General features: G+C 38.3%; 1 protein-coding gene across 3 annotated transcripts in view; it reads left to right on the plus strand.

Moving 5' to 3' along the window:
• The first annotated feature begins 11,687 nt into the window (after positions 1–11,687).
• SGCE (sarcoglycan epsilon) overlaps positions 11,688–25,924 on the plus strand; it is a 38,310-nt gene continuing 24,073 nt past the window's right edge. Inside the window, exons 1-3 of one of the 3 annotated variants that reach the window (XM_089533210.1) lie at positions 11,688–11,779; positions 23,665–23,787; positions 25,352–25,509. In XM_089533210.1, the coding sequence (XP_089389336.1) occupies positions 11,707–11,779; positions 23,665–23,787; positions 25,352–25,509 (354 nt within the window). In that variant the 5' untranslated portion in view covers positions 11,688–11,706. Of the gene's footprint in view, positions 11,780–21,134; positions 21,654–23,664; positions 23,788–25,351; positions 25,510–25,924 lie in introns of those variants that run through there. The other 2 variants (XM_089533208.1, XM_089533207.1) reach the window with 2 other exon arrangements.

Here is a 25,924-nt window from a genome sequence, read left to right on the forward strand (position 1 = left end):
CTTATAGGGAGGGGATATCGGTTTCACTTTCTCCTGCATTTGAGTGTTTAAAACATTAAATTCTTTGTGTTGGGCTGATGAAGAAATGCACACATTTTGATAAATCCCTCAAAACTGAACTTAAATAGAAACCCTCCTCTTTAGCATGAGCCAAATTCTTAAGTACAGCCAGTCCCAGCATCTGGGGAGTGAGATTTTACAGCTGCCTGTCTATAAAAGACGAAGAGCCTTTTGGAAAAGTAGATGTGGCAATTCTAGTTCGGCAGTGCAATTATGATTAAATGCCAACTAAAAAGCACAAAATGCATCTTGCAAGCTTTTGAAGCTCCACTGGATTCATCATTAGGCAAAGGAGAGTGGACTCTGTCTACACCGATATTCATCCAAACCATATTAATATTCATCCAGACCATAATAATGGCAAAATCTTAAGACAAAATGGAGGGCCTGTGACTCTAACACCATTTTTGTTGCTGTTCTTTTCTTACTTGATTTTTAACACCTTTGCCTGATGAAAAAGCCAGTGTTTGATCTTCCACCATCAACTTGTTTACTCAGACATCTTCCTTATTATTCTCCTGAATGTTTCACATTATCAGTTGTGTGTGTGTTGTGTTCTTTCACATCATTTCTGACTTATGGCAACCCTAAGGCGAACCAATCATGGAGTTTTCTTGGCAAGATTTGTTCAGAAGAGGTTTGCCATTTCCTTCCCTTGAGGCTGAGAGAGTGTGACTCACAGTTTCATGGCCAAGCTGTGAATTGAACCCTGGCCTTCATAGTTGTAGTCCAATGCTCAAACTATTATGCCACACTGGTTCACTACCAAGTACTTCTTGTTTTTAATAAATTATTTTAATGGAATTTATTGTTTTCATTGTTTGTTTTTAGTTTTTAGCTTCTGGTTTTATTGTGTCTGTTTTCACCATAAAATTATTTGAAGTTTTTTTAAAATGAAAAACAGCATAAAAATGAAATGAAATAAAAATAAAATGCCACTCATTCCTTAAATAACATTTCCCTGTTACAAAGAGAGTAATTAGTGCCCAAGCATGTTCAATAGGGGTGCAAACTGGTGTTGATTCTGTTTGGGCTTTTCTCTGAAGTAAATATATTCAGGAATTAGCAGTATAGACTTGCAGGATCAATAAGGAAGATGATATCAAAGAGAACATAAGGGAGGATGCTCTGGCACACCAAGTCAGACGCTAGCGAGATGTTGCTTAAAGCAAACTGTAGCACTCTCTTCACATCCATCATGTAGAAGAAATTCCTTATGATAGCTCATGAATGTAAATGAAGGGCAATCACAGGCTGGATTGCAAATATGGCACCATGTCCTTTCTCACTCAGAACTGCAGAAATATGTGAGCTACATGAAATATACAAGGTTTTTCAATGCATAGTTTTAGCTGAAATGAAGAGTTGAAGACTGATATGTTTTTTCTTGTCAAGTGTGAAGCAGGCAGCTCCCGTATTTAGGTCTTTCCTGAGGTCAAACAAAAGGAATAATCAATCATTTGGATTTTTAGCACAACCTTCAACTCGGTCTTGGAGTAAAATCACCACAAATCCTTTTCCAGTAAGGTTCTAAGGGCGGGAATAGTGGTGTAAAAATATTTCATTTGTTATAACCATAATGTACACACACAGCCTTGGCTCCTTTCCCATCAACAGGGCCATCAGTTTTGCTAGCAAAAAAGTCCATTTTTACAACAGGAAAGATAAGATTTTTCTCTGCAGACCTCTGCATAAAACCCCCCACTAAAGCTCCAGATACCTAAACCTGGGGTAGGAGTAATGCAGCCCTCCAGATGTCATTGAACTAAAATTTCCTTGGCTATATATGGGGTGCCTGTTATATGGGGTGGGTATTGTAGTTTTAATACATGTAATTTTATATTGTTTTTATCTGATATATATACACACATACACACATACATACATATATATAGGCAGGCTAGGGTTTCTGGAAGTTGTAGTCAAACCACATCTAGAGGTTTTATGAAGGATACTGATTTAATTACTACAGGCTAATATGATCAATTTATTATTTTTCTGAGGAATATAAAGCTCGTTTCAAAACACAGTAAAAGGGCTTATCCCCCCCCCATCATATCTCTCTATATATATGAACAAAGCATCCAGCAGAAGCTTGGTGATGCTTGGCATTCACTGCAGAACATTTTATTGCTAATGCTTTGGTGTATAAGGCTGAGATGTTCTTTTTCCTCCTTTGCTTTTTCTGCATTTCCCATCCATCCTGTTCTAAATCAAAATGTAAGCTCCTCTGGTTGGAGGACTCTCTCGGATTACAGTGCATTGCTGTTTTAGGGATTCTAAAATCCCTAAAATACTTTTACATACTCTTGTACAGTAAACACAACAGCCGGCTTTCTGTAGCATAATGCACATCGCCGTTAATGATTCAGTTCCTATCTATTGCCTAGAGAGGGCTCCAGAACAGCAGCTTTTGAGGCTAATCACATCACACTGTAATTTTGGGCTGTAAAGAACGCATAAGCAAAATCCTGGAAAGGAGCCTTTGTGACAAATCAGTTATGCTACCTGTTTGAGAGATTGGGATAAATGATTTGCAAGTTTGGAAGGAAGGTGTGAGGATCCCAAAATGTCATCTGAGACAGAAGCAAAGCTTGACGCTATTGTTGTTGTGTGCTTTCAAGGTGTTTCTGACCCTAAGGCAACCCTATAATGAGATTTTCTTGGTCAGATTTGTTCATAAAGTGTTTGCCTTGCCCTTCTTCTGAGGCTGAGAAAGTGTGACTTGTCCAAGGTAATGCAACGGCCAAGGGAGGATTCGAATGCTGGTCTCCAGTCATAGTCCAATGCTCAAACCACTACTTTTGTTGCTGTTGTGTGCCTTCAGACTGTTGGTTTGAAGACAACCCTACACAGGGTTTTCTTGGCAAGTTTCTTCAGAGGGGGTTTGCCACTGCCATCTTCTGAAGCTGAGAGAGTGTGACTTTTCCAAGGTCGTCCAGTGAGTTTCCATGGTCAAGAGAGGATTCAAACACTCATCTGCAGAGTCATAGTTCAACATTCAAACCACTACACCACTACTTTGGCCACTAGTTTGTAATACCGGCTGGAATCCTGTTGGCCAACCCCAGCTAGAGTAGACGTATTTAATCAATTTTTGAATGTTAAATCAAAAGATAAGTAAATACCATTGATCCAACGGGTCTACTCTAATTAGGACTAGCAACAGGTAACTGATTCTTATTTTGTTTCATCTATAACACTGTCAGTCCCAATGTCATCCAAGCAATCTGATATCATCTGGCCAGTTTAATTATATGGTGAAATGCATTTTAATGTGCTTTGATTTGTAACCTGCTTTATAGGCTTTTTCTTTTTTAAATCTGCTTTGTGGACTATGATAAATTCTTGTCTGACTAAATAACAAAATTAAGTTACAGAATCATCATAACTTAGCAAGAGATCATTTAATTGTTTAGTGTAGCTGTAACTCATTTGCTTTTATAGTTAGTTGGGAGGTGCACTTATGATCGAGCCATTTTGTATAATTCCCCTTCTACATATGAAGAGCTAGAACAGGAAAATGTGTGTCTGTAAATAAATTGTGTGTGTGTGTATCATCACTACCACCACCACTACAAAGAGGTGGACTTTGGATGCTGTCAGAAATTGCTGCATACTGTATGCTTTGTTGTTAACTGCTGTTGACTTCAACTTATTGAGATTCTATGAATGGAAGACCTTCAAGTCACTCTGTCATCAACAGCCCTGCTCAGGTCTTGCAGACTCTGGGCCATTGCTTCTTTGATTGAGTCTATTCATCTGGAATGTGGACTTCCTCCTTTCCTATTGCCAGTGATGTTACTGTGGTTGGTGTGGAGGGCGGGACGGGTAGTGGGGGGGGCAGCCTGCCCCCTGTCCCACTACTTTGGCCCCAGATTCCTGCCCACCGACTAGCTAGACCACTGCTGAGTGGTGGTGCTGAGGCCTCAAGACAGCTTGTTCAGGGTATTGTGTGGCTCCTGGGTGAGTTAGAATGGTAGATAACATCCTTTCTCACTTACCTAGCAGCTTTGATAGTCCAATTGGATGTACACCTCTTTCTGGGTAACACCCCTGCCAGTCTATCTACCAAGCATTATTGCCTTTGCTAGTGAATCATGACTTCTCATGATATGGTCAAAGTAGAACAGTCTCATTTTGGGTATCTTGGGAGAAGTCAGGCTTGTTTTTCTATAGGACCCATTTCAGAGAATCATAGAGTTGGAAGAGGTCACCAGGGCCATCCAGTCCAACCCCCTGCCATGCAGGAAATCACAATCAAAGCAGATGGCCATCCAGTCTCTGTTTAAAGACCTCCAAACAAGGAGACTCCACCAGTCTCTGAGGGAGTGTGTTCCACTGTTGAACAACTCTGTCAAGAAGTTCCTCCTTGTGTTGAGGTGGGATCGTTTTTCCTGTAACTTGCATCTATTGTTCCATGTTCTACTCTGGAACAGCAGAAAACAAGCTTGCTCCATCCTCAGTGTGACAACCTTTCAAATACTTAAAACAGGGCTATCATATCACCTCTTAACCATCTCTTTTCCAAGCTAAACATACCTAGCTTCCTAAGTCTTTCCTCATAAGGCATGGTTCCAGATCCATCACCATTTTGGTAGCTCTCCTCTGGACACGCTTCAACTTGTTAAAATCTTTTTTGAATTGTGATGCCCAGAACTGGACACAGTATTCCAGGTGATTTATTGGTCTTTTCAGCAGTCCACAATAAGAATGCTTCTCCAGCACCCTATTTCAAATGAATTGATTATCTTCCTATCAGTTTTCTTCACTGTCCTGCTTCTATGACCATGCATAAAAATTGGAAATGCAATGGCATGGAAGATCTTTAGTATTTAATGAGGTGCACTGCAGGAGATGGTCTAGTTCTTTCACAGCTGCCCTTCAAAGTCCTAGTCTTCTTCTGCTTGTTCTATTTCTGTGACTACATATGCATAGAACAGGATTATTGTACGGCATTGCTTTCTTCTGTTACTTCTAGAGTAGACATAAGAGAGGTAGTACTGGGAACACTTTGTTGGTATGCCCTTTCTGTTCAATTACTTACTTTTGTGTAAAATGCAAAGTTTTGTGGGGTGGGAAAACCCTTTTAGGATTATTTGCAGTCTTTTGATTTTTTTTTTATAAATATTTTATTGTTTACAAAAGGTAAAACACAATTAAATCACCATTCTACTTTAAAAACATGAGCTAAAATACAGATTTACAGAACAGAGGTCTCATTCAAAACTCCAAACCAAAATCTCCTGTGGTGCTGTGGTGGAACATGAGCATGAGAACTGGAATTAACATATTCTATAAGAGGTAACCACTTTTCCTTGAAATGGTTGCAGTTCCTTGTCTCAGAAGTTTTCCTGGCATCGTCTGCAAGCTTCTCCATTAACCATCCTTCCCAGAACTTCGTCCACCATTGATCCATGGGCAGATTACCTGTTTTCCAGTTTCTGGCAATGATTAATCTAGCTATAGCAACTGAAAAAGATATAATTTCTTTATGATGGAGAAATTTATTGTCAAATTGAAATATTGACAAGAGAAGCAATTCCGGGGTGGGTCAAACCTTTTGCTTAATGATGTCTGACATCAGTTGAACAATATGTGTCCAGAATTGTTGGACAATTGAGTACTCCAACCACATGTGTAGGTATGTACCTCTTGCCGCACAACCCCTCCAGCACAAAAAAGATGTCTTCCTTGTCATTCGTGCTAGCTGGACAGGGGTCAGGTACCATCTGTATACCACTTTCAATGTGTTTTCCCGTAGGGCAGATGACTTAGACTTATAAGGACATGACCATATATGATGCTATTCTGCATCTGAAATATCTGACTGTATATCCAACTCCCACCCTGTTTTATAAAAAGTACCCCTCCCATAGGAGTTTTCAACCATCCAGTTATACCATGCAGTCTTCTGATTTTGACTCAGTGACCAGTTCTTTCAGCAGCTTGTTCTTTTGAGATAGAACAGGATTGTATTTTAAAAGCTGCCTTGTGTCATTTTTCAAGTTTTAAAAATATTTCTGTGCATAGCTCTTTAAGCAGGTCAAGGCATGTTGTTATGTCATTTTATTATTAATGTCATAGACTTTAGGTTTTTGTTTTTTTTAAAAAACACACACTTCTCTGTTTATATTTATTTTAAAAGTTATCTCCAGGCTACTTGCATATGTTTCAGATCACAAGCCAATGGTTTGTAGCCAGTGGAAGCTGGTTCTGTCAGTAAAGCTGTGAATCTGTGCCAGTTTTTAGCCACTGTGGACTAGCATTTCCAAGTTAGGACCATGCCAGGTCTAACGCCAGATGGGCTGAAACCTAAATAACTCCCATGTCCAAAATGGGTGCAACACCTTGGCTAGCTTAGAAGCTATCCATGGTATATGTAGAACTCTCCTCCATCACCACATTTCAAATGAGTTGATTTTCTACCTACCAATTTCCTTCACTGTCCAGCTTTCTCAGTCATACATAGACTTATCCTCCATAATAACAACTGCAATCTCTTTAAAAAGTCCTCTTCCTGTTTTACAAATGCCATATATTTTTACCAAGATTATTTTATTCCATTGCCAGTATAATCTATATATCAACATTTTTGTTTATGAAACACTATAGAAATTGGTCATAAATACTTGAGCTAGTTCATGCTATGACCACTGTGTCAGTATCACGAAGACATATGCAGTTTGGCTGCCAAAGTGCTGTTTCAGCAACTAAAATTGCCCGTGAAGTAGATTTTCAAGAATGTTTAGAACAGTTTTTCATCACTTCCATTTTTGGATATGTACTGCACTCTTGTTCTGATCATGTGACATATTTTCCAAAAGAGATGCCAAGCTCAGGCTGGTTATACTTCCCATAATTCAAATATTTGTGCTGCACAAAAGCAGGAGCTACTGAGAAACAAAAATATATACTGCAAAGCACAACAAAACCCAATCCTGTTTTTAATAAAAATCAAACTTTGAAGATGTTACTTACCTGTTGTTTTCAGTGATAGAAATCTGTCAAGCATAGGGCTGAGAGAGAGAGAGATCTAAAGAAAAGCTCAGTTTTATTTTATCCAGACCAGGCCAAAACTGCCACACAAATTACACATCACCCCCATCATCAAAAAGAATCACTGTTATTTATGAAGCACTGCATAAGGCGCAGCACTAAAAGAACCGCCCTATGATTCATTCCTTAAATTGGGTGGTTTTGAAGGTCAGTATTTGGCAACAGACAGCACACACACACAAAGAGTTCTTAAGTATGTTATGAAAGCTGTATTGTTTACTCAGAAGAGTGAAATGTAATATAAGAATACCAGTTGTTCCCTCTTATATTTTCTGGAAAGCACAGGATTTTCAGTGGCCGGCACGCGTATGCATAGTGTTTGAGCACTACCACATTGCCAAATGATGAGGAAAGTTGTATTGCATTTTCAGTTCTCTGAATATGGCCTGGTACAGATTGGCGCCATGTGCTGGCCTAGGGCTAATATTAGCACTCAGGAGAGTGGAGCAACTGCACACTCCCAAGCCCTACCACGCTGTCCAGGCACCATCATGACTCATCCCCTTCCACACGGAGGCATACGCATGGTGCAGCATCCAAATGGTGCCACACCACATGTATGTCATCGGTGCGCATGAGGGCTCCCATGGCGCCCCACGCGCACCCTAAAAAGAACCCGCCGGGAGTAGGTGCTTTTTAAGGCTCCCGGAGGGCATTCTGTTTGATTGTTGCGGCCTCCGTCAGGGGGAAGAAAGGGGTGGCATTTGGCCACCCCTTTCTCCCCGTCTGTCAAGCCCCTATGTTATGTGAATAACATAACATATTCTTGTAATATCTCTGGATATGTTATGTGCCTTCTAGTCATTTCCACTTATGGCGACCCTAAGGCAACTCTATCACAGGGTCACAGGGTTTTCTGGGGTTGAGAGTGTGTAACTCACCCAAGGTACATTTCCAAGACTGAATGAGGAATTGAACGCTGATTTCCAAAGTCTTAGTCCAATGCTGAAACCACTATCCCATGCTGGCTTCCACCTGATTGCAAAAAGAGGTAAAAATGCTCTTATTGTTTTGAAGGAGATATTGAATTAACATGGTAGGTTAGCTAATGGCTTTCTACATTCACCCCCTACCACCACACTGATGCCACTGTTTTTGTGGAGCAACTTTCAGAAGCAGCTTTTATATTATAAAGTGATATTAAAAGTTTTGTAATATGCAGGGGATTGTGTTTGCACCCATAAACTTGAACAATTGCTTTCAGTGATGGAGTTATTTCCAGCGGAAGTATTTTATCAAAGAGATGGCATGAAATGGTTTACATGATGACTACTTTTCTAATTAACCACTGTTTTTTCCTAGTTCAAAGGCTAGGTTGCACATTTTACTTCAAAAGGACAGAATTTGGGTGTAAATATCCATGCATATTTTCTTTTCCTTTAAAACTGTGTTAATCACGAAAATAAACATTAGAAGATATTAGTAGAAAACAAACAAGGTTACAAAGGGAAAACTGCAGCACGTTCTTTACTATTGGTGCAAATTAGAAACCTTTGCATACATTTTTCTTTTTCTAACACACCTCAGCAAAAAGATACTCTAGTCATTCCCCCCCCCCCCCCGCTTTTTTTTTTCCTTGATGGAATCAAAACAGCATAAATCAAACCATCACTCAACCTCACGTACTGTATCAGTATCATTCACTTTCCTATTGCCAGTTGGATTTTCAGGGTCCATAAGGAAGACTTCTTCTCTGAGTCACCCCAACCTGTAAATTAAACTTTGAATTTTCTTGCTTCCAGCTTCTACAGAAATTGGCAACACTTCACTTTTCTAAAAATGATAATCCTGAAGTTTTCTAATATTTCCTAGTTTCCTTTTTACATATATAATTGTATGTACAAGGTACGTACACATAAGATGTAATATCATTGTTGTCTGTGTGCATGCATGCATACATATATTTTGCCTGCTACGTGATTAAAAAAATAATGTATTTCAAGATATTGCAAAAGTTTAACTTAACATCTCTGAATAAAAATCCAGTAGGTAAGCAATTAGTTTTGCATGTGTAATTTCCATTTAAGAATCCAGATTTTGTCATGCTGGCAGCTTTTGGAGGCGGGTGGGCAGGCAGGGACTGCATCTTTTTTGTCTCTTGTTTTAATGATTCATTACCCAATTTAATGTAGAGAGACCTTGTAGCACCTTTGAGATTAAGTTTATCACACGGGGGGAATCCCATGCAAAAATGAGATTTAAAAGCTGGAAAAAATCCTCAAAAGCAGGCTGATTTTCACACACGTTGTTGTTAAAGTGGTGTTAACCTGAACGGAAAGTAGACAAAAGCCACTCCTTTTTACTTTCGGGTTTTTCTGAAAGTAAAAAGGAGTGGCTTTTGTCTACATTCTGTTTGGGTTAACACCACTTTAACAACAACATCGTGTGAAAATCAACCTGCTTTTGCATTTGTTTGTTTTTTTCAAATCTAAACTCCAGTTTCTTGCACAGGATTTCTCGTGTGATAAACTCCAAACTGAAAGAAAGAAATGGGCGGCATGAGCTTTCATAGATTTCAGTCTACTTCCTCAGATGTATTTGGTGGAGTGGAAGCCAGGAACAGACATGCTGTATATATGCCATTGGTATGTGGGGATGTATTTGAATTGACATTCTCATATTCAAATGGCATATATAGGTCTGTGCTTTGCTTCCATTCCACCAAATGCACCTGAAGAAATAGACTGATTTCTACATGCTACCAACTTCTTTCTTTCAGTGAAAGGTGCTACAAGATCTCTCTACATACTGATTCTACAGACTAACATGGCTATATCTTTGAATTCTACCCAACTTAATGTCTTATTTACCTACTATCCATAAAACATGCAGGGGTAGTTGTGTTGGCCATTTATAAAGTCAAACAAAAATCCACCAAACAGTGATACCTTTATTGGCCAACCTAAATGAACTGGCTTCTTCATCAGGCAAGATGCTGTTACATACCAAACAAGAAAAAAATTGGAGATGTTAGTAAGATGCCTGCATTTTGTTGTTTCTATCCTTAGTTAGGATGGTATGGGGAGGGTATTTTTAACAGACTGGCCCTTCCTCTTATGGCCATGGGCAATTGGACAAAGTCCAGGAAATTTAAAGTCCATTTGCCTATTAATCTTTGCTTAAATTAAATGCAAATGGACTTGAAATTTCCTGGACTTTGCCCAGTTGCCCCATGGCAGAAGGAGAAGCCATCCTGCTAAAGATACCCTCCCCATACCATCCTAAGGACAGAAACAACAAAATGCAGGCATCTTACTAACATCTCCAGTTTGCTCCGTTTGTTATGTAACATCTTGCCTGATGAAGAAGCCAGTGGAGCTTTGAAAGACTTGCAACAAGTATGTTGTGAATTTTGGTTGGCCTATAAAGGGATCACTGTTTGGTGGATTTTTGTTTTTATTTACCTACTGTAAACCTCATGGAGAGCCAGGTAGATGTTGTAGTGGTTTGAGGGCTGGACCGTGGTCCAAAACATACTGCAGAAATCATAAAGAGTTGGAAGGTCCATCCAATAAAAAAACAACAACCCTTTCCCCACATTTCTTTTGAACGCCCTCCATTTTGTGGTGCCTTGCCCTCCTCCTTTGAGGTTTATTTATTTTTAAATATTTAACATTTATATATATATATATATATATATATATATATATATATATATATAACAAATAAACATGATAAATGTTTATTTATAAATACTGATGTTTATTTATTTATAAATATTTATAATTAATACAAATTAATAAATGATTAATAACAAATGATCAATAAATAAACAAGCCAACAGATAACGGATAAATTACAAATATTTATTTATAAATATTTATAAATCTATTTATAAATTTTGAGGTTTGTTTATTTATAAATATTTATAAGCAATATAAATCGATAAACAATATACAATAAATAGATAAATAAATGTAAATATTTATATTTATAAATGCATTTATAAATTTTGAGGTTTATTTATTTATAAATATTTATAAGCAATATACAATAATAAATAAATATTTATAAATTTATTTATTTTAAAATTCTGAGGTTTATTTATAAATATTTATAATTAATATAAATTAATTAAAAATTAACACACACACATATATATTTAATAAGTTTATTTATTCATGTATTTCGAAGTTTATTTATTTATTTCCTCCCCCAGTGTCTCAGACCCTGTAATTGGGTATAAATACTATAAATAAATACTATAAATAAACAAATAAATACAGTAAAATGGTAAACATGTAAACTCCCTCCCAATTAGGCCATAACAAACCTAAAAGGGGGGGGGAGAACAACGGAGCCTTGTGCTCCTTTCCATTATAAACCCCCCTCAGGAAAGGCGAGGCCTAGTCGCCCAAAGAGAGTCGGCCTTCCTTCCTTCCCTCCTTCTTCCATGGCCTCCTCCCTCAGCGCTGCCTTGGAGACAGCCACCGCCTTGGTCTCCATCACGAGGAGGAGGAGGAGGAGGAGGGAAGGCGGGAAAGAGGGCGAGGAGGAGGATGGCTGTGGGGAATTGGGGATGGTTATTATTATGTCAGCGGAGGAGGAGCGAGGGCCAGAGCAGCAGCAGCAGCAGCAGCCATAGCCATGCCGGCCTGTGTCCAGGGCAGCCTGAGTGGCCGCAGCAGCGGAGCCGCCCTGGCCTCCCTCCTCCTCACAGGTGGGTCCCTGTCCTTCTCTGTCCCTCAGGGACCGGCCCCAGTCAGAGGGAGACCCCTCGCCGCCCAGATCATGGGGGCCTCCATCTCCAGTGATGAAGAATGGGAGGGAACTAGGGACAGCAGGGAGAGGCTGGTCTGGGAGGGAAGGAAGCAAGGATGATGATGATGATGATGATGATGATGATGGTAGTGAAAAATGGGATGGTGGTGGTCTGTGAGGGAAGGAAGAATGATAACAATAATAATAATAATAATGATATTCATATTGAAAAATGGGATGGTGGTAGAAGGGAGGGAGTCACTGGTCTGTCTGTGAGGGAAGCAAGAATGGTGATGATAATGGTGATAATAATAATAATAATGCTGAAAAGTGGGAGGGAGGGAAGGGAGCAGCTGGTCTGTGGGTGAATCAAGAATGATAATAATAATAATAAGGATTGTAATAATAATAATAATAATAACAATGAAAAATGGGAGGGAGGGAGCCTCTGCTCTGAATGATAATAATAATAATAATGATAATAACTGTAAAAGCAACAGTATCAACAATGAAAATTGTTTTGGTTGTGGTGGGAGGGAGGAGAAGGGAGCAGCTGGTCTGTGAGGGAATAATAATGATATAATAATAATAATAACAACAGCAATGAAAACGGGATGGTGGTGGCTGGTCTGTGAGGGAAGCAAGAATGGTGATACAGTAATGGTGATGATGATGATGTTAATGATAATAGTAATTATATTAACAACAACAGTAGCAATGAAAAATGGGATGCTGGTGGTGGGAGGGAGGGAGGGAAGCGGCTGGTTTGTGAGGGAAGCAATAATAATAACAATAATGATAGTAATCATAATAGTAACCTTAATGACAACAATAAACAACGAGAAATGGGATGGTGGTAGTAGGAGGGAAGGGAGCAGGTGGTCTGTGAGGGAAGCAAGAATGATAATAATGATAGTAATAATAGCAATAATAATCATAACAACAGTAACAATGAAAATTAGGATAGAGGGGAGGGAGCAGCTGGTCTTTAAGGGAAGCAATAATAATAATTATACAGTTTCTATATGCTATGTATATAGATTTGGTATAGAGGAATGCATCTTTGACTCAGTATAGTGGAAGAAAGGAAAGTAACATTACTGGCATCCATCTGCTGTATTTCAGGTATGATCTAAAGATGCTGAAGCTGAGAATTAAGGAGAATGCATTTGCATGTTGCAAAAGAAACTATTTTCCCCTCCAATAACAGTATTAAGTTGTGTGTCTTCAGTCACTCTTAAAAGACTGTAGATGATTGACTGATTGATTGATTTGCTTCGGTTATATGTCTCCTTTCTGCAAAGATGGGACCCAAGACAGCTTCCAAAAATAGTGAATTTAAAATGTTAACAATAAAAATTTTAAAACAATTACAAGTCCCACATTATACAACACAACATAAACCATAATCCTCTGTTGAAATTCAGCATTGCTCATATGTCAGTCTACAGCCCAGCATTTCCCCCTCCCCATCCATGATTATTTTGGTACAAGTTGGGGAATATGGCCAGATTGAAGAGTGGTTCTCCTTACCAAAAAAAGGAGAACACATCTAAACTCATCTCTTTGATAACTGGAGCATAGGAAATAGTCTTCAGAACAATGAAGTTAAATAATGCACAGAACAATTCCAGAGTGTAGTATACAGTAGAAGGAAATGAATTTTCCCAGTGGATGCAGAAACTGGAAACCCACTGAATTATCCCAGGTACAGGAGGATAGAAATCTGTTCTTTGCCTTATCCCAAAGACGAAGAAGATTTGCAGCTTCCTGTATTGCTTTGAGTATATTTATTGTCAAGTAGACAGCTTGCCTTCAAAATGGTGGGGAGAATGTTAAAAATATGCAGGGCCAAGGACTCAAATCAAAAAAAAAGGGGGGGGGAGTACGAAATGAGGTTATATATCTTAGGCCCCATACAGACAGGTCAAAATAAAGCTGCTTCGGGTCACTTTGGAGGTATGCTGTTTAAATGATGCTTGTGTCCTAAGAGTCCGCAGACCATGCTAAAGCCATGGTCCAATCCTAAAGACTGGAGTGCAGCTTTGGTGCAGCTTCTGGCCTCTTAGGAAGCATGCATCATTTAAACAGCATACCTCCAAAGTGACTCGAAGCAGCTTTATTTTGGCCTGTCTGTATGGGGCCTTAGTTACTGAATGTTCCTTCAGGTTGTAGCACGATGGGTTGGAAACCACATGGTGATGTTTACCGGGATCACTGGTGGTAGAGGGGACAAGTCTTTCAATTTGCTTATCTCTTTTAGTGATCTGGGTCCAGCCAAGACTGATATTTCTAGAGCAGGGATGGGAATTATGTTACCCTCCAGATGTTGTCAGGTTGCAGCTCCCAATGTTCCTCACTATTGGCTCTGCTGATGAGGGCTGCTGGGAACTGTTTAAATATTTGAAAGGATGTCATATTGAAGATGGAGCACGCTTGTTTAGGGCAATTCAAGTTTCCTAAGGCTTCAGCCTTTATTAAGGAAAGAAAAATATGTGAATATCATAAATATTAAAGCCTAGCCTGTTAGGGTCTAGGTTTAAATCAGCAGAGTACCAGAAAACGTGTCCCTGTCTAACTTGCTTCTCTGAGACTGACTCAAAAACTACATAAGTAGCTTGAAGTTCAAACAAAAGTTTACTAAAGGCTTTAATCTATATATACATAAAGGCTATATCCTAATCTAGCTAGTGAATAGTTTGGGTAAAAAAAAAATCTATCCAAATAAAGTTGAGAGAGGACAAAGATGGAAAACCAGCAGTTCAGTTGAAAATCTTTGAGATTGTTAGTCCCAAAGGGGGAGTGACCGAAATCACAAGGTTAGTTTGAATGAGAGAGAGAGAGAGAGAGAGAGAGAGAGGGAGGAGAGTTTGCATTCAGGAAATCCCTGTCTATCTAAGGAGGGGGAAAAGAGATGCAAAAATCTTCCAACAGTTTTCTGCTTCTCCAGAGACTAGGACTTGAAGCAATGGGTTCAAACTACAGGAAAAGAGATTTCCACCTTAATAGTTCCAATTTCCTTCCAGAGTTTCCTCTGATCAGAAAAGGTGTTTGGAGAGAGGTTGAGATAGCAAACTTAGGGCCAGAACAGATGGACTAGAAACGTCTCCCAGCCTGATGACCGCTGTGAACATGCGGTGCAGCCTCGAGGCACCTCCTCGCTTGACCCCAAATACAAGTGGAAAAGGTTCGCTCTTTCTGGGGCCTGTTTTGGGCCACCTTAGGTGGCTTCAGGGTGCTCCAGGGGCATGCATCATGTAAACTCCATGCCTCTGGAGTGGCTGGAAGCTGCCCCCATCTTCCCCTTGGTTTTGGGCCTTAATAGTAGAATAATGTCCGGAGGGGGAGGTTCAACAATATGTTTTTAATAGTTAAAGGTCTTCTAGCCATGAATTAGAAATTAAATCAAAAATGGGACTGCTTCTTATCAGTGTGAACATAACATATACTGAACATCAAAAGCATTTGCATTAAAATAAAAATACCCACAATTTATAGGCATAAAAATCCAAAGTGACTGAGGATATTGTTTAATTTTGTGGGCTTCTTGCTGAACATCAAATCATATTGCAACACTACACTCCAAATGGAAAACCTGCCTTCCTAAAGATGAGAGTAAATGCTCTTTGGAACAGAATGATTAGGAATTTTTGAAATACAAATATAATTTGGTAGTCTTAAGAATTTAAATATGACTAATTTTAATATATGTAGAAAACACGTTTTGAAAAGCACTCTTGTTAATGTCATGTATAAACTTTGTGAGGCATGTTATGTAGAAAGTACATTCTATAGGCACTTTAGTAAGTGAAATCTGAACTCAAAGCAGTTGGAAAGAACAAATCACCAGAACATCTAACATAGCAATAGAACTGCTACAATCCACAGAGACAGAGTCAAGATTAGTTTTAAGTAAAATCTGGCCACAAATTCAGAGAAGAAAGCAGTGGTCCACAGACTGGTAGCGATCAATGTATATTCCTATCCTTAAAAAAGGAGATGCAAAAGACTGCAGCAAGTAGAGAACAATCACACTAATTTCCCACGCAAGCAAAATCATGCTCAAAATTCTGCAGCAAAGACTCCTACTGTATATGAAGTGTGAAATCACTGAGGTGCAATCTGGATTCAGTAAAAGAAGAGGCACTAGGATCATATTGCAAACATATGTTGGATAGGGGCACACACAAGGGAGTTCCAGAAGAAAATCTGCATCTGCTTTGTTGACTACAGCAAAGTCTTTGACTGCATAGTTCATGAAAAACTATGGTTTGCACTTAGAAGAATGGGAGTGCCACAACATCTGATTGCCCTGATGCGTAGCTTGTACTTAGTACAAGAGGCTACCGTCAGAATAGAATATGAAGAAACAGAATGGTTCCTAATCAAAAAAGGGATCAGGCAAGGCTGCATATTATCACTCTATTCAGTTTATATGCAGAAAACATCTTATGCAGTGCAGACTTGGACTCAGAGGCAGGAGTAGTGAAGAGAGAGGGAAGGAACATTAACATCTAAGATATGCATATAACACAATGCTACCAGCAGAAACAAAGACCTGGAGTAATTACTGAAGAAGGTCAAGGAGGAAAGTGCCAATGTTGGATTAATGCTGAACATTAAAATAATAATAATAATAATAATAATAATAATAATAATAATAATAATAATACTGTTGAAAGCCTGTGCCGGAAGAAGCCTTGGCGTGCCAGGAAGAAATAATGGGGCATGCGCCTCACCCCACGCCGGGTGCACTAGCCCCATTACATCTAATGGGGCTCGAGCAGGCGTGTTTTTCCCTTACGTGGGGGAGTCCGGAACGGATCCCCCACGTAAGGGAAGGGCACATTAATAATAATAATAACAACAACCATGGAAGATGTAGAAGAATTCATCATAGACAATGAGAAAATTGAAATAGTCAAAGAGTTCCCACATCTTGGTTCAAATATTGGTCAGAACAGAGACTGCAGCCAAGAAACCAGAAGACTAGGACTGGGAAGGATTGCTATGAAAGATCCGGACAAGATCACAAAATATAAAAACATAACTCTGAACACTAAAGTAAGGTTCATCCAAGCCATTGTATTCCCCATCACCTTGTACGGATGTGAGAGCAAGACTGTAAAAAAAGCCAATAGGAAGAAAATCAAGTAATTGGAGATGCGGTGCTGAAGAAGAGTACTGAGAATACCATGGATAGCCAAGAAGACAAATAAATGGGTTCTAATACAGATCAAGCTTGAACTCTCCCTGAAACCATGATGACTAAACTGAAGCTGTTGTACTTTAGCCAGATCATGAAGAAAAAATTAATACAGCAATTAGAAAAGGCAATGATGCTAGGAAAGATGGAAGGCAGCAGACTGCATGCTAAGTGGATAGACTCAATCAGGGAGGACATGGGCCTGAGCAAAGAGGCTGAGGACAGGGAGTCTTGGAGATATGTAATCCACAGGGTCACCATGAGTCAATTTGAAGGCAGTTAACAACAACAACAATAATAAGATTATCAGATATATTTGTTTCTCTTCTCTTTCATTAAGCTACAATGTTTGCTGTCCTGCTTCAGCACAGTTTGTATTTTTTAAAGAATCTGTGGTTAATATAGATGCATACAAATGCACAATTGTCCATATACAAAACCACCCCCAGTCCATTTCTTTCTGATCAGTAAACATGACAAAATTTAAAGCAAGTTTCCAACAATCATCCTCTTTCAACAAAATGGTTAAGCTTGAAACTACTTGTTATAGTTCATTTAACTGTGCTTGAAACACTCAAAATATTTTCAGACATTTTCAGACACACTTCTTGTGTTCATTCCCTTCTCTATTGCCTTTTGCATCTTATTTAAATAATTAGTTCACATCCAAATGGGGAAACTAGATTAAGTAATGAGAAAATATTTGATTTAATACTTGAAAGAAGTATAGATGGAGCATGTGAGCAATCCAGAAAATCCGAGTTAATTGAACATGTACCCTGCAACTGTCCCAATTTGTCAGGGAAGCTCCCGATTAATCCTCTGTCATCCCACTTTTTCAGCTGCTTTTAAAATGACCCAGTTATTCTCTCCCCTTCACACTTCCCTCATTTGTCTTCAGCTTCTTTCAGTTGCTGCAGACTGAGTTCAGAACCTTGTTGTTCCCTGTAAACTCGGCAAGGCAACCTGCTGCAGCTTCTCCTAGCTTTTGTGTTCTTCCTCAGTAATACCTTTTTCCACCTTGACCACAGTCCGAGGTTACTTTCTCACAGATGTCTTGGTTTTCACCTGTAAGATGTTGGAAGGTATGGTTAAGTGCCCTGCATTTTGTCTGTTCACTCCTTTTGCCACTGGGTTTTGCATCTTTTCAATACTTAGTTCACATCTGAACTGGAAAACTGGATTGAGTAGTCAGAAAATATTAGACTTAGTGCTGGAGAGATAGACCATGTGGCGGTAATTCCCAGTCCAGAAAATCATAGTTATTTGGACCAAGGTGGTTATATCTGAACCAAGCCAACAGATCACTGCCCCCCCCCCCCCCGCTTGACAAAACCTTGCAGAAATATTAAAAGAAAAACTGTAAATTACAAGTATATCGAACTAAAATACTGGCGACTGAATCCTTCTTGTTCTACAACATGTTCTTATCTCCATACCAAGTTTTTAATTAAACTCCTGCCTCAGTGGACTGCTCTTGTTTAGAAATTCTGTCCTTGTTCTTCCTATAACATTTTCAACCAGGGGGAAAATGACAAAAATTGATGATAACACTCCTGACATATAGATATCTGTGAGTTTGATGATTAAATATCTTAATTTTGGAGTATTAGTAAATGTGTACTGTAGTCAATGCCATTCTTTCTTTTGCTTGTTCTTCTGATTGGTGGCCTTTTTTCCCCATGAGGGATTGTTGGCATAGTATTAATTCATTCATACTGCATCTGTTTTATCTTGGAAAGCTTTTTTGTTGTGCTCTGCTGATGGCATAAATGGAACAGTTAAATGGAAGACTAAGCAAGTCATCAGTTATAGCAGCAGCATAAAGGCTGCTGAGAAGACTGGTGAGTTTAGGATATACAGGTAAATGTTTGGGAATAATCAGCCTCCCTTTGCAGCACTATACCCAATGTATTGGATTTGTTCTTGTTATTTTAACAGTAACATCACAAGGAAAAAAAGTGACAGTTATATAATATTCTTATTAAGATTATCCTCGTCCTAATTTTTTGTTTGGTACTAAATTTTGTGTTATCCTTTGTGGATTACTTTGCTCACAATATGTGTAAACCATTGTGATTCCTTGTTACTGGTGTCTATTTAAACTCATTAGCAATCTGTCGAGTGCAATGATAACTTGTATATAATGATAAACATTGTTTTTGTTGCTCAGCTGTAGAAAGTGGCATAATTTATTTTTTAAATGTTATAATCATTTTGGGGAAAGAAGTAGCAAAATGTTTTGATGCAAAATAATGTTGGGTTGCTTTGTTTTTCCTTCTTTTTACTTATTTACATTTCATCTGTCTTGCTCATATTCAATAAGGCTGCAAACCAAGATAAAATAGTAAAGGCGGAAGGGGGGGGGATAGAGGAAGACAATTAAAATAAAAGAATCACTCAGGACAGTTATAGACTGCAGGAAGAGAGTACAATCGTTCTAAATATTGAGTATAGTTTCTTACAAGGCTCATAACAGAAGAAAGTATTTACTGAGGAAGGTAGATATTACTTTATGGTTGCCCTGTGGGGAATACTCCAAGGGGAGTTCAAGAATGGATATGTTGGTTGTATTTATTATAGGATATGCTGTTCTTTGGATCAATCTTTGACTACTCTTTTTTGGATGAATGAGCACTTAATTTTTTACATACCCCACTACCATATGATATGATGAGAGGAGTATGTATATTTTAACATGGTCTGATAAACCTGCATATTGACCATGTCAGTTTGGCTGGGACCATATGACCAAACATTTGAGGTTTCACCATCTCTGAATGAGAGAAGAGAAGGGTTACCATAGTAGGAAACAAGAAATAGCTGGCTTCATTCCACTTGTGGCATTCCAGAGTTCTTTACCTGTAGGAGTAGGGTGGCCACTTACATATCACCAAAGAAGATATCAAAGAAGAATGAGAGATCTCAAGGGAAACCTTTCCTCTGGTTCTGCATCCTGATGGTTGTGATTTCCTTGGTCAAGCCTATCCACATACATATTCCTCTTTTCCTACTGCCTATCACTTTACCAAATACTGTCATTTTTTCTGATGAATCACATCTCAAGATATGGCCAAAGTGTGACTTCCTCAGTTTGGTCATTTTGGCTTCTAAAGAGAGTTCAGCCAACGTTTACTCTAGGACCCATTTATTTATAACTGTATTTGCAGAACTCTCTTTCATCATCATATTTCAAATGAACTGTCCTCAGACTGCTTTTCAGATATGGCCTCCCTAAACTTGACAACTGATAAAGATCACAAGCCTAAGAACTGTAGTGGAGCAGCATTTATGTGTGCTTATGTGGTAGCAGTACTGTCGTTATATACAAGGAAACACTGGAGCTGGAGTGAGACCTGGACTAATCAATGAAATTCTGTGGAATAATTCCTGCTACCTGCTATCTGTGCACAAATGCATGCGAGATACGCACATTCAATTGACCAGCATGTTTGAAGGCTGAAATGTCTCCTAATGTGCTCAAATCTTGATCATACATATGAAGTAGTTTTTAATGTAATCACTTGGCATGATCACAAGAAAGCTCTACTGGCTTTTAGATGACAACTTTTGCATTTTGAAATTAAATTAGCTTTGATGAGGATGGCAGGGTAGCCTGCGGTGTCCTAAATTTTCAGCATGGCCCAGATAATAAGAAATATGCTTTCCTATCAGTGCCACACTGTGGAAATGGCAAGTAAATCTGTGTTGTTTTGACTAATATGGAAAATTGCATAAGGCCCCACAATTCCACTTAAAAGTGTGACTATTGTGTGCAATGAATAATGTATTTTTCTAAATTTAGACATCACATATTTCTATCTTGAGCCCAATCAGTATATGCATTGACACAGTGAAGGGATAATTGAAGAAATTCAGTTGCATATTTCTTAAGACACAAGAAACAGAAAATGCACATTATTTCCCAGCTATGAAAGATTCATTGAAATCGATAACCTAATTGTACTAGTACTTCTTAATGATAATTATCACTTGACAGCAGCTTTTGTTAGTGAACTTTTAGAAGTTAACAGATACTTTGCTTGTCCTTATCTTCCTTTAAGACAAGGATGGTATTACTTAAAAATATATGAAGACCCTCTAATATCTCAGCATTTTAAAAAAGTTTTCAGACTATTGCTCCTGGACTACAGGTCACAGACTAACACTTCTTACAATCAGTTCTGGCCATACAGTGTTTTTGGAATTGTGATCCAAAAAAGAATGTTAAAGATTAAAGCACACTCAGTCTTGATGCAGACTCAGGTTGTACTATGTACATTAAAGATTGCTGTGACATGGATAAAGTGCCTGCTTTCAAAACCAGTATCTCATATCACATTAGTAAAGGGATTTATACAGAATAATATATAGATAGCTGGTTTGACGCCCCACTGAGCTGTGAAACCCACTGGATGACCAAATCACATACTCTCAGCCTCAGAGGATGGCAATAGCAAAACCCCTCTGAAGATACATGACAAGGAAACTTCGTGATAAGGTCTCGTTAGGGTCACCATAAGTCAGAAATGACTTAAAGGCACACAACAACAACAACAACAACATTATTTCTTTACCTGAATGGAGGCGTTCTGAAAATGGATCCTATGTCTTGCTCTCTGATCAGGTATAGAAAAATATTATTTTTTAATTTTTATTTATTTAGAGTATTTATACCCCGCTCTTCAGCCACAAAGGCTCTCAAAGCAGCTTAGAATTATTATTTTTAATTAGATGGTTCCCTGTCCTCAGGCTTACAATCTAAAAAGACACAATGCAAAAGGAGAAGGGAATGTTGGGGAAGGGGATCAGGTCCAGCAGTTCTTCTCTCCCTCTGAGGCCTGGATGAAGGCAGATGGACTGGAGGGAGGGCTCTGCTTCTTAATCTAAAAATTAATTTAAAGATTAAAATTAATCTGTTCCAACCAGGGGTAGGGGAATGTGTTACCCCTCCCCAGTGTCACTGGATTGGAAGCACTGGCTATGTTGGCTACTTCTGATTAAAATTGTATTCCAGCAATATCTGGAGCATCATACAGTTCCCCACTCTCTTTTCTAAACCATGCTAAACCATAGCAGAAGAATAGATATGCCTTGTACAGCCAGCCCTCCATATCCATGGATTTTTTATCCATAGATTCAAGCGTCCATGGCTTGAAAATATTTTTAAAATGTATGAATTCCAAAAATCAAACCATAATATTGTCACTTTATGTAAGGGACACAATTTGACACAATTGTATTTAATGGGACTTAAGTATCCATTGATTTTGGTATGATGGGTGGTCCTGGAACTAAACTCCAATGGATACCAAGGGTCCACTGTACAAGAGATTATCCCACTCAACTATTAAGGTGCACTCTTGTGTATTAATAATGTTAGCATCCAGAGGCAAGCAGGGAAGACAGTGAGCTGCACATCTCCACTTGATATGCCCATCTTTTAAGTCATTTCTTGGGAGGGGACATGTGCTCCAGTATCCCACTGTTTCAAAACAGATAAATGCTGCTGTCAGATTTGACATCCACAGGGATTAATGCCCACAGCACTCCACTGTGTGCTGGTTTGCCAATCCAGCCAAGAGAAGCCCTTGCTTTGATAGTCACAAAAATTTCACCCTTACTTGCAATTACATCTTGCTTCTGTAACACTGAGAGAAAATATTCCCTTATAGATGGAAGAATTGCAAAATCAGGGAATTTCAGAAACCAAGAAATGTATTTATTGCCACAGATTATAGTAATTTAAATGTTCTTTCATCCAGAAAAAAGTCTCCCTTTGTCATGCTTTTCTGTGTTATTAAATTTTAACAAATTAAGGCTGCATTCCTAAGCATATGTGACTTGGAAGTAAATCCTACTGAAATTATTAGGATTTGCTCCTGAGTAAGCATTGTTACGACAGTCTGTAAGGTGATACGAACCATATCTTCTTTTTATCAAAATATGTAAACTCCCCATTCAGCCGCTCATAGAGTGGCATATTTAATTAATGCAATCCAAACTGATAAAGCAGTATCATTGCTCCTTCTATCATTGTTAATAAGATAGTACATTATTCTATTTTATAGTACTTGCCATATATACACAGAGAAGCTTTTAGCATATATAAAAAGAAGAAATCACTTGTGTGTGTCTGTGTGTGTATATACATACACTATTTATACTCATGTATAAGTCTAGAAATTTTAGTCAAAAAATTAACCCAAAAACCCTGAGTCAACTTATCCACAAGTTAATGTAAGCACTGTACTTTAACTCTTATAAAAAGGGAACCATCCCTTGGTGAGAGGCAAAAGTGTAATCTGTCCTGAAAGCACTGGACACCCCCCCCCCCTTTCTCATCTATCCAGCTTTGTTCTTTGGCATCACTTTCCTTTCCTTTCCTTCATCCTATAGAGTCTTTGTCACAAGCTCCTAAATTTCACCCTCGGCTTATACATGGGTCATATAAAAACCCATCATTTTAGCCCTCAATTTATACAAAAGGCCGCTTATAGTTCAGTATATATGGTATGTGCTTAAAGTCACCTTTTGGACTTGATATGCGAAATATTGTTTTCTGGTTTCCTTTTCACATTGCTTTAAATGAATCTGACTTGTTTCATTTTATGCCTCTTCTCTCTACTGCCTTTCAGTTTACACAATCCTTTCAAAGGTGCAGTCTGATAGGAATGTGTACCCTTCTGCTGGCGTTCTGTTCGTTCATGTTTTGGAGAGGGAATATTTTAAAGGGGAATTTCCTCCTTATCCAAAGCCTGGTAAGAAATACTTAAAGTTGGAAAAATATGTGAACAACATATATAATCCAGATTCATTTTGCAGTGTAAATAGGCATGGAAGAATTCTTGTGCTCGTGTAGCAGAGTGATATGCATGGTAATCCTGTATATATTTACCCCAGAGTAAATCCCACTGAATTCCTTTGCATGCTTACTTCTATTAAATCCATTGGACATACCCTACCCGGGATATAATTCTAACTGAAGAATAAATCCTAATTTATTCTTTAATACAGCAACAGTGTTTTTTTAGTTCAAATGTCCTTTCTCTTTCTCCACTTTATGTGCATTATGTCTAAATGCAGAAGTGACTCTGCAATGGTAAAACTTTGATGTTGTGTGCTATCAAATAATTTCCATATTATGGTAACCTTTAGGTGAATCTATCATGAAATTTTCTTGGCAAGATTTTTCAGAGGCTGAGAAAGTAGTACTTGCCTAAGGTCACACAATAGGTGACTTTAGGTACCCGGTAGGTACTTAGGCATGAGCTTTGGTAGATATAAATATACTTCTTCAAATGCAGTACTGAGGTGATACAGGTCTTTCAGATCTTTGCCCACCCTTTGAAAATTTAGGCCATGGGACATGATTTGCATCTTTTTGTATTCTGTTACACTCTATCCCACAACTGTATAAATATGCTTTATAACTGAGACCTGAACTACTCTGCATCTGAAAAAGTGGGTGTATATTCATGAAAGTTCATGCTAAAATAAAAACCAGCTAGTCTTAAAGGTGTTGCTACATTTCTTTCCCTCCCTCACTTCCTCCTTTTTATGCTGATAGACACTAATACGGTTACTTCTTTGAAAACTAGGAATAAATGATACCAAATCCAGTAAGTTTTACTTCTGAATAAATGGCACAGACTTGTGCATTACTCCTCACTGGAATTTGTGGAGAAGTTTGCAGTATTAAGTTTCAGGACTCTTTTACTGATGGCTGTTGTTCATTAAGGAGACTTGATAATCACATCATGCTGTTGACTGAAATTATCCAGAAAGCATGCTTTTACTTACTGTGCATAAATTCAGAATTATGGTCATAATACATTACTGATGAATTGATACATTGCAGTTTGATTTTTTTCATTGGCACTGCATCAAGATTAGGGATGGAAGGAATATTCAAAAATATTTTAAAATGGTTGAAAAGCATGTTTCTCATGAAACTGTGATTAGAAAAAACCTGGATTGTCAAAAATCTTCAGATTTATTCTGTGCAAAATTCCCTCTTTGGGTGGAGGGGGGGATGCAGCATTTTTAATACAGCAAGCAGCATTTTCAGAACAGGTGCTTTCTACATAGAAAATGCTGCTTTCTATACAAAAATACTACATGCAAATTTTGTGCAGAATAAATCATAAACTGTAGATAATCTGAAAACGGCACAGGCTTTTTTTCCTGTTGGGAAGAACATTGCAAAAATTACTTGCTGCTTTCTTAAAGAACAAAATTAGTGAATAAGTATATCTCTAATCAAGATAATGTTCTTTTGATGTGGTAAAACTGTATTTTATATTGGATGTCCTGTTTATGTAGGTGAGGTAAACAATGATCCTATAACATTTAACACAAACCTAATGGGTTACCCTGATAGACCTGGTTGGCTACGATACATTCAAAGAACACCATATAGTGACGGAGTTCTGTATGGATCACCGACTGTAGAAAATGTGGGCAAACCAACCATCATTGAGGTAGGATCTCTTCAAAATATTTATTTGGAAACTGCAGCAGACTTCTTGATACAAACATGACATTGTTGGTCACTTTGTGCTGTGTACCACCTACTGTATGATATTCTTGAGAATAAGAAAAACACAACTGGTTGTTGAAAGAAATAAGTCAAACAACCATACACAACACTTTCATGTCTTCTTCCTGTCAGGTTTGTATATTTATGAATTAAACAGATACAGTCGGCCCTCCACATTTGCAGCTTTGACTTTGTAGATTTGATTATTCACAGATTTGATTAATATGTTCTCTCTAGGATTATCTAGATTTTTCAGCTCAAGTCTGTGGTTAACATCTACGAGAAGTCGCATTGGAGGACTTAGAGAGGAACTAGAGAGAACATTTCTCTACACATTTGTAGGTCCTACAGCCAAA

This window comes from Sceloporus occidentalis, unplaced genomic scaffold (assembly GCF_023333645.1).
Source record: "Sceloporus occidentalis isolate IW3139 unplaced genomic scaffold, rSceOcc1.0.p SCAF_7, whole genome shotgun sequence".
NCBI lineage: Eukaryota > Metazoa > Chordata > Lepidosauria > Squamata > Phrynosomatidae > Sceloporus > Sceloporus occidentalis.